Source organism: Penaeus vannamei, chromosome 15 (genome assembly GCF_042767895.1).
Source record: "Penaeus vannamei isolate JL-2024 chromosome 15, ASM4276789v1, whole genome shotgun sequence".
Classification (NCBI taxonomy): Eukaryota; Metazoa; Arthropoda; class Malacostraca; order Decapoda; family Penaeidae; genus Penaeus; species Penaeus vannamei.
In genome coordinates, this window is record NC_091563.1 from 30796196 (window position 1) to 30806195 (window position 10000).

The 10000-nt window shown below is 45.2% G+C and overlaps 2 protein-coding genes across 4 annotated transcripts in view; both read left to right on the forward strand.

The window, feature by feature from the left end:
• LOC138864211 (uncharacterized) overlaps window positions 1-150 on the forward strand; it is a 17853-nt gene extending 17703 nt beyond the window's left edge. For 2 of the 3 annotated variants that reach the window (XM_070130618.1, XM_070130617.1), the window contains exon 7: window positions 1-150. This exon is cut by the window's left edge and continues 561 nt beyond it. The gene's annotated coding sequence lies outside the window, so the exon portion shown is untranslated. The other variant, XM_070130619.1, reaches the window with a different exon arrangement.
• Window positions 151-9058: 8908 nt separating this feature from the next.
• LOC138864212 (uncharacterized) overlaps window positions 9059-10000 on the forward strand; it is a 1379-nt gene continuing 437 nt past the window's right edge. The window contains exon 1 of the mRNA XM_070130620.1: window positions 9059-10000. This exon is cut by the window's right edge and continues 437 nt beyond it. Within this exon, the coding sequence (XP_069986721.1) occupies window positions 9198-10000 (803 nt within the window). The 5' untranslated portion in view covers window positions 9059-9197.

The window sequence follows — 10000 nt, forward strand, 5'->3', positions numbered from 1 at the left end:
CAATGTTTTGCTTTTCTTTCTTTCTTTTTCTTTCTTTTTCTTCATAGCATAGGCTCTAAATGATATGGTAAAAGTATGAAGTCAAGGTTTCAAGGTTTCAAAACTGTTGCCTTCATATTTAAGAACTAGCATTTATATATATATATATATATATATATATATATATATATATATATATATATATATATATATATATATAAATATATATATATATGGAGTATAGACGTTCTTTATATGTACTGAATCCATAAAGAACATATGTTTCTACTGTATGATAAGAGAAATTATATTGTAATGAAATACATTTTGATATTAGACTTTCATTATTTTTCCCATAAAGCACAAGTTTCTGCACCTTGGTGTTTTTCACTACCCTCCCCCCCCCCCCCATTCTATCCCATTTCTAAGGCGTGAGAGCCGTCCTGAAAGGATGAAAGGTTGGCTTTGTGTCAGTCATGAACAGACCTTGGGAGCCATGGACATGACATTCCCTTGGTTAGTTGCCTAGCCTTTACTCCTTATGGGGACCCTGAGGGGTTGACCATTTCTTTTCCTGATTTTATTCAGGCTCACCATGGCCAATAATGAAGATTCTTTACCCTTACCAGGGGCATTAAGGCTTGCCCATTCTGCTAGCCTATCTAAATTTGATTTTGATGGATTTCTGACCCTTGCCCCTTCTTGACCACTGATACTAGTGCCCCCTCCTGGATGCTTACTGACAAATTTAACCATTCCAAAACTCCCACCCAGGTTATTACTCAACCTCCAGAAAACACCCCTTCCTTTCTCCCAACATTCTCCTCTCCGTCTCTCCCCCCAATCCCTTGCCCGTTGTTGTTGTGGGGGGGCTTAGGAGACGAAGACTGAGACCCAATACAGGTATCTCCCCTGCCTAGGGCCTCAGCCCTCGACTCAACTAATTTTGCGTGGTCTTTTCCCTTTCCAGCTTTTGTTTCCGTCTCTTCTCCATCCCCTTCTACTATCTACTTCCTAAGGTGTGAGAGCCGTGCTGAGAGGATGAAAGGCTGACCTAGTGCCAGTCCTGAATGGCCTGCGGGAACTATGGTCACGGTACTCCCGACTAATCTAGCCCTTACCTTCAGTAGCGAAAGGAGGTGGACCGTTTAGGCCTTTTTATATAAAGCAGGTTCCCCATGACCAGTAATGAAAATGTAATACCTTTATTAGAGACAATGAGGCTAGCCCCTTTATCAAATAGCCCTAACCCAGGCTCTCCTTTGACCACGACTCCTAACATCGAAATTACTACCCACTCCTCAATGCCTACTAGTGCACTACCCACCCAAGCAGAGACTCAATCTCCAGAAGACATCCCTACCCTCCCAACTTCCTCAAATTCATCAACTTTACCCCTACAACCTTCTTCATCAAACACCCCATCCTCTCTTATTACTACCTTACAGCCTTATTCTCCATCTCTCCGTAATACTACCCCCTCAACAACAGTCCCGCTTCCACATGCCCGTCCTTCTACCACCACCAATCCTACAAATATCTTAACTGCTCTATTTAGCCCAGCTAAATTGGACTGATTTTTTGTGATCCTCCCTACAGCTCCTTACTCAGGCAACACTCTTCTCTTTCAACAATGTCTCCAAAAACATGTAGGCAGAGTCCCTTTCCGTACCAGACACTATCGCTCCCATCTCGTAACAGTCAGATCTAAAGCTGAAGCTATAGCATTATCAAAACTAACTGATCTCTCTGGCAACTCCATCCCTGCAGAACTTCATCCAACTCTTAATACTTGTACCGGAACTGTCTCTATCTCCCCAGCAAACTGCCCAGTCGATACCAAAGATTGGTCAGATTGTGGAGAAGACTTACTCAGCTGCCTCAAAGACCAGGACGTAATATCAGTACATTGCTACTCCATTCCTCCTTGAGGTCATCGAAAGAAACCAACCAACATTGCCAAAATTACTTTCAGTACACCTGACCTTCCCATTTGTATCTACATTGGTGGACAATCCCTCCCTGTTCAACCATACCAACCTCCTCCCCGTCAATGTCAAAATTGTTGGTGATTTGGACATCCTGCCAAAGACTGCCGCTCCACAGACCGATGCCCTCTCTGTGCCCAACCTGGTCATAACAGATCAAACTGCCCTGCACAAATACACACATGTGCTAACTGCGGCTGCCCCACTTACAAGTTGGAGTCTGAGGTAGCAGCTCTCAGATACAAAAATGGTCTCATTCTACGTGAAGCCAGACAGGAAGCACGCCGACAAGGTTTCTCTTATACTCCCTACTCCATTAATGTCACTCGCTCTGCCCCTCCCCCTCCGCCTCAAGATGTTCATACACCCTCCCTTATACCTACTTACTTCCCCACTTCCACCACTTCCAATTCTACATTCAACCTCCCACAGTCAAATTCTTTTGCCACTCTAAATCCAGACACCCCAATCTCGACCACAACTCCAATATCAACTACAACCCCAACACCATCCCCTCTCCTTCCCCGCACTACCCACAGTAGACAGATGAAACGTTCCACCCCTTCTTCCCCTACCGCACACTCACCTCCACCTACCTTTACCTTTACTCCTCAGACACCAGTCTCCTTTTCCCGCCCTTTGAAGAAAACCTTTGTCCCACAAAACTCTCCAACAAACTCCACTACAGAAACTATGGAAGACATTCAAAGCTATATGCTTGAGACACGAAATTCCATAACTCAAGCTCCCTCCACACTTGAAGTGATCCTAATCCCTCCCAAGACAACACATCCCCTTCAACTCTAACTATCCATCCTTCCGATATATATCTCCTACCACTAATATTCCCCCCACACCACTTCCCCCTACTCCCTCCCAACGCAACCCACCCCCTTCAACTCCAACTTAATATATTAAGGACTCGGCACATTCTCCCTCCCTCCATCCCTTCTATCCTTTCCACTCCCTCCCGGATACACACGGGAATCAGTCATGTCACAACAACCCCTAGCTCCTTCCCCCCAGATTCCCCAACATGTACCGGCGCTTTCACTCATAAAATATAGCTCTCCTACATTGGAATATTTGCGGTTTCCATTCTCACAGACTAGACCTATGTCATATCCTTGCTTCTTATAACAACCTGTTCTCCTTCCTCAGATGCATAAATATGCTTCACTTTATCTAATTCCCTTACCTAAACCACCATAACCCTTTCCCTCATCAACGCTCTTACCCATCTTCAACTTTCCAACATTATTCTAGATAGTTGACGCATAGCAACTATCACCTGACATCACCCTTTACTATACTTTCCTATAGTGCTATATGACCTTAGATGTCTAGCATATTTATTTCGCTTTTACCCATTAACCATTAACCATTCTTCTGTTCCTCAGATAAGTATTTCATCTTCTCCTCCTCATAAGAGAACCTTTGTTTCTCAGTCCTCTTCACCCAACTACCCTCCAGAAACCCTTGAAGATATCCAAAACTTCCTAAAGATGACCCAAGGGAACACTCCACTTCTCATCCATCCCTCAATCCTTCTGTTCCTACTCCTTCTACATTTGAAGTATTTGCAGATATCCCTCCTTCTCAAATTCCCTCCACCCCCCTTCTTCCTTCTCAAATTCCCTCCACCCCCCTTCCTCCTTCTCAAATTACCTCCACCCCCCTTCCTCTTACACCCTCCCAATATACCCTATCCTCTCTTTCGCTCCCACTTGAATCATTATCATCATAGCGGAGCTAACGCCGATGGGGGTGCATAGCCGTATCCACCCTTTGCTTGTACCTACGAGGGTCCCTCATCGCAAGTCACTAGGCAGGGACTCGGCCCATCCTAAGCTCCTCATGACTGGTGTGATCGATCTGTCCAAGCCACGACTTCCTAAGTCATCCCACAGGCCTCCTCCACCCAGGGGTGTCATGAACAGAGACAACCTGGTGGGCAGGATCATCCTGAGGAAAGCAAGCCAGGTGGCTGTAAAGCCTGTGTTGGCAATTACGGATTGTGCAGGTAATAAGTCCTGTGCCAGTCTCACAGTGCAACCATTGGTTTGACACATGGTCCCACCAACAGTACCCCATGATCCGGCACAAGGACCTTTTACAAAAGGCATCAAGTTGAGACTCCAAGGCACAGGATAGTGTCCAGGTTTCACTACCGTATAACAAAACTGGCACTATCAGGGCCTTGAAGACATGTAGCTTGGTCCTTCTGCACAGTTACCTGCATCTCCAAATATTCTTGTCGAGAGAGTTCATGACCCCTGCTGCCAGGCCAATCCGTCTGCTGACTTTGTGGTCTGATAGCCCAGAGTTATGAACTACACTACCAAGGTATGTAAAGCTCTCTCTGACTTCAGTGTCCTCGCCGCAAGCACAGACCGAATGAACAAGTTCTCCTAGCAAGTCCCCAAAGTCCTGGATCATGGTCTTGGTCCAGGAGACCTCAAAACCCAAGGGCTTCGCTTCATTACTAAATGCATTGAGAGCCACCACTAAGGATTCCAATGACTCAGATAGAATAGCAACATCAGCAGCAAAGTCAAGGTCGGTAACCTTGATATTGCCCAGAGTTGCTCCACAATGACTTTGAACAGTAGCTCTGCCTAGTATCCAGTACATGCAAGTGTTGAAAAGTGTTGGTGCAAAGACAGCCTTGCCTCACTCCTGAGCTAACAGAAAAAAAGCTTGACAGGCCTCCACCACACTTTACAGGACTTTCAGTACCAGTATACAGATTAGCTATTAGTCCAATAATCCTTATTGGAATTCCTCTCAGTCTCAAGATCTCGCAGAGTGATTCCCGATGCACCGTATTGAAAGCCTTCTTGAGGTCGATGTAGGCTGCAAGCAGCTCACGCCCAAACTCACGATGGCGCTCTATGATGACTTGAAGCGCAAGGATACGGTCTATTGTGGACTTACCAGGAGTGAATCCAGATTGCTCCGGCCTCTGATGCCTCAGTAGGTGGTCTCTGATATGTCTCAGAAGGATGTGGGCAAGAACCTTGCCTGGTATACTGAGCAGTGTGATGCCTCAATGGTTGCTGCAGTCCCATCGGTCCCCCCTCCCCTTCCAGAGAGGGATGACCACACCCCTCAACAGGTCAGAGGGAATGGTATCAGACCACCAGATGGCAGCCAGAACATGCAACCCCTGTGCCATAGGTTCACCACCAGCCTTTAACAGTTCAGCTGGGATGCTGCATATACCAGCTGCTTTACCACTCTTCAGCTTGGAGATCGCCCCTTAATTTCGTTTAGGGAGGGAGCATCCTCACTGATAGGTGTGTCCGGTAACGGAATCGCGGCACTACCCGTATCCAAGTTAACTGTTGGTGGGTCAGTCTGGTACAACTCAAAATACTCAGCCCAAGGCTCCTGCACCGCAACAGGGTCTAAGATGATCTAGCCACCTAACTGCTGTCACCTGTGAAGAGGGCTTGGAGTTCAGCTTTCTCAGGGCTTGGTATGCAGGACGAAGGTCATTTACTAAGAAATGGCCTTCTACCTCCTCTGCAAGACTCCTAATAAACTGTTCCTTGTCCCTTCTTAACAGTGACTGAGTTCTGCACACCTGGGAAAGGTGCAAATCCCAATCCCCTGCCAGACGAGCCACACGACAAGCATCTGTGGCATCTAGTGTCTCCTGTGAGATGAAATTTCATCTCGTCTCTTGAACTGCATCAAGCGTTTCGCATTTAAAGGTGTCCCACAGAAGTACAGGGTCTGTTAGATTGTCGAGTGCTATGAAACGACCAGAGATTGCCTCAGCAAACCCCCGGGCACATTCCCCCTCCCTCAGCCCGTCCAAGTGAAACACCAGTGATCATTGGACCACTGGGGGGTTTTGGAATGGACTCAGAGGGTAGCCACAACCAATCTATGGTCAGTACCACAGAACTCAGCACTCCTATACACCCTGCAATTCTGGAGGATCCTCCAACGAGTGCTAACGAGTATGTGGTTGATCTCTTTGGCTGCATTATCCTCATTGCTGTACCATGTCCAGCGATGTGGGTCTGGGCGCTGGTACCAGGAGCCAGAAATCCTCAATTTCTGGGACCTAGCAAAGTCCCGGAAAAGGAAGCTATTCTCGCTGCCAGTACCATGGGGACTGACAGACATCTCATAGCCAGCTCGATCACAGCCAGATACCACATTGAAGTCACCCAGGACAACACGGATATCTCGCCGGGGACACCTGTCTGACACAGACGCAAGCTTGGTGTAGAACATCTCTTTCACATCAAGTTTACAAACATTGATAGGAGCGTACACAGCAATAAGAGACATGAAGCCAAATGCTAGCTTCAGTCTCATTACCATTATACACTCATCGACTGGAATAACCTCTGCTACTGAGGGGTGGAGTCTGCTGGAGATAGCCATGGCTACTCCCTGGAGATGGTGACCGTCGCTGCGGCCTGACCAGTAGTAGGTGTAGCCACCTACACTGGTCGTGCCACTGCCAGGTCTTCTCACTTTTGAGAGAGTAGCCATCTCCACTCTCAGCCTCCTCAGTTCCCTCAACAGCAGATGCAACCGATCATCCTGACGCAAAGAATGGATGTTCCAAGCCCCCACCCTGACTCCCCGCCTGAGGTTTAGCCTTGGGCAGTCACTCCGGGTGGACGCCACCTCTGCCACCCCCGCTGACGCTGCTCCATATAAAAGCGGGCGGCAGGCTATGGGACCCATCATCCACCAGTGGGGTTCATGAAGGCTTTCCCCCATAAGCTTCACTCCGGGCTGGTGACTGCTAGAACACAGGCGGGACAAGTAGTTCTCGCTCCTGTCCTGCGTCCCGGCAGTCGCCCTCCCAATGGGATCCACAGCCCGCCTCTCTTGCTGGGTGGGAGAAGCAATTCCCATCCTCCCAGCTTTTGCAAATATACTTAACGCTGCCGATTGGATTTTATCTGGGGGGAGGAGGACTGGCAAGGCTCACCTCCCCCAAGCCTCCCATTAATCCCAGGGCACCTAGGGGCAGGAGTTGGTACAGGGCCAGAGCGTGTCCACACACCAGTGGGCCATGACCCTGAACCTCTAGGGCCTTCTGCTGCTCCTAGATCCCCCACAGTTTAGCCTAGAACTGCAAGGTACCCAGTTTCCATGGTAGGCCACGAGGAGGCGCTGCAGGAGTCTTGATGATGGAGAGGCTATGCATTGGCAGGGGACGCTTATGCAGTGCTGCTCCCTTTTTTGCACTAGGATAGCCAGTGTTGGCAGCTGCAAGCGAGAAGGCATGCAAAGCTCTTAACACTAACTAGGCTACCGCACCATCGCTTCACACCACCCTGCTCGTGAAGCACCCCCCACTTGAATACTCTCACAAATTCCCTCTATCACATGTGTCCTTCTCCAGACCCCTCCCCTCCAGACATTCTTCCTGATACTTCACCACCTTCCCCAGTCCCCCTTTCTCATCCCCTGGATTCTTCTCCTCCTACTTCTCTAACAGCCACCTCTGTTTTCCTTGAACAATGTCCCTCTTCCTCCCCCAGTTATAGATACACTGCAATTCACTCAGTTGTTCTACCCCCTTATATTCCCCCTACCCCTTCCCAACATACCTCATCCTCTAAACCAGTGTTGTCCAAACTGTGGTCTGTTTACCCCTGTGGGTACGCAACATATATCATAAGGGTACGTGATGAAACAAGGAACACATACGCCTCACATCTCTCATTAAGTTGTATAAGTATTTTTCAAGCATTTTGTTATTAAATCATCTTTTTTATTTGTGTATTAAATTCGAATTTATTGACCAACATCTGTAATGCAGTCTTTTCATAATTAGTATATTATTTGCATTATCCTAAATAAATCAGTTTGTTTAGCCATGGTAGTAAAGGGTAAAATAGGCAAAAATGTTTGGACAACACTGCTCTAAACCACCCAAACCAAAACCTCCTCCAAAACCCCATTTTTTTTATATACTTCATCCTCTCAACCAACCAAACCAACCCCCCCCCCCAAAAAAAAAAAAAAAAAAAAAAAAAAAACAAATAAAAAAAAACATCCCTCCCCACTATCTCTCCCACTCCCTCCTGGATACACATGTGAATCTCTTTTATCACAATACCCTTCCCCAGACCCCACCTACCCTATCAAACCCCTGGATACACTTCACCTACTCCTGATCCTTTATCTCAACCCTCAGATATCGAATCCCCTACTAGACAGTCATATCTACTGTTATCACCTATTATCCTATTCCTTTCCCAGTAGCTGATACAATCCCTCTTTTCCCTTTTTTCCCTTTTCGTTAGCATACTTGTCTATAACACCGTCTAATCTTTGACATCTAACACCGTCCCCTCTCCCCGGATTTTTCCTATATCTTTCCCAGTGACAGATACACTATAATTCATTCAATTGCCCTACATCTTTAACCCTCCCCTTTCTACTAATTTTTGCTCTAGTTCACTTGCTCCCCTATTTCCCTTTTTACTACCATACTCTCTTATAATGCCCTTAAACCTTTGACATCTCACACATTTTATCGTAATCTTTAAGTCTCCCTTGCCCTTTCCAACATAATACTTTTCCATAATGCTATATGACCTTTGATGTCTAGTACATTTATTTTCACACATTAAATATTAAACTCATACTCACACAAAGATATTTATTGTAGATATTAATATTTGAGTTTAGAGAATATACTAGCAACAAATATGTTTTTCCAAGCACAAGAAATAATGTTACATATCCTTGTATCATATATTCATGTTTCTGGATTTTATTTTATTTATATATATATATATATATATATATATATATATATATATATATATATATATATATATATATATATACATGTATTGATGAAAAAAAGTAATTTATGGTTAGAACCTGAGGTCATTGATTTAGGTTTCATTATATAGTTACAAATTTTTCAGTAACATTACTATGTATCTTCCATATTAGTTGCATTTTTAAGTCCAACTGCCCTTTTTGTTAATATGTGGAAAGTATAATCATGACCTGTAATACTTCTCAGTCTTATTTTATTAGCATGCATGTTTTACTGGACTTTTGTGGGACACTTTAGTATAAGAAGTATCACTGAAATTATACAGGTTCATACTGATTTGTCAGTTTGGTAAATAAATCTTACCAAAAATTTAGGAGACATAAGATGTGCATTTAATGTAAATGGATTATCTATAAAAGTAAAGTAAAATTTGTAACCTGTATTTTCCAGGTGAAATGAATGCCACAGTTGCAAGTTCAGTGATGGAGGAGTATGGACCCTTGCTGCAAACAGGGTCTGTTCTGCTTCTGCGCGGGGTGACTGTTCTGTCACCTGTTGGTGTACGAACCACTTCGAGAGAACACCTACGGAAGCACTATCTCAACATTACTCTCAATACTATTGTTACCATCTATACTCCTGATGATTCTGGAAATGTCATTAGAACACTGATTAGTAAAGTGGACAAGAATGAGTTATATAATGAAGCAGCAGCTCCCAAAACTGCAGCCTGTTCAAGAGCAATTGTGGAGGAGGAAGAAGATGAAATAATGGAAATGCCATTGAATAATAATCAATCGCTTTTTTCTGTCAGTGATTCTGTAGCTAGAAATTCACTCCACTCCAATCAAGTGTCTTTCCATCAAAAACAACTGCCAAATTATAGGTCCCCAACAGCAGGTGGCAACAACTCGGTTCAAAATTTCAATACGAAAGTGCAGAGCAAGAATAATTCAACACTCCCTGTTAGTGCAAATAGTCCAAGGTTGCAATCTGGAGTCAGTTCAGTTCTGCCAGGCATTACAAACTCTCCTCAGTCAAGGGGGTTTCAGTTCAGTCACCCAAGAGTATCAACTCCGATCATGAGCAGAAATTATACTGCTAGACCTGAAAAACCAGAGCCTAGAGCACAACAGCCTCAAAACACCACTTCATCACAGAGCAAACCATTCTTTTCCTTTCGGCCATCAGGACAGCAGGCTGCAACTTTGGCATCAGGCAGACCAAGCAGTGGTCCTTGTGATTTTCCACTTAATAG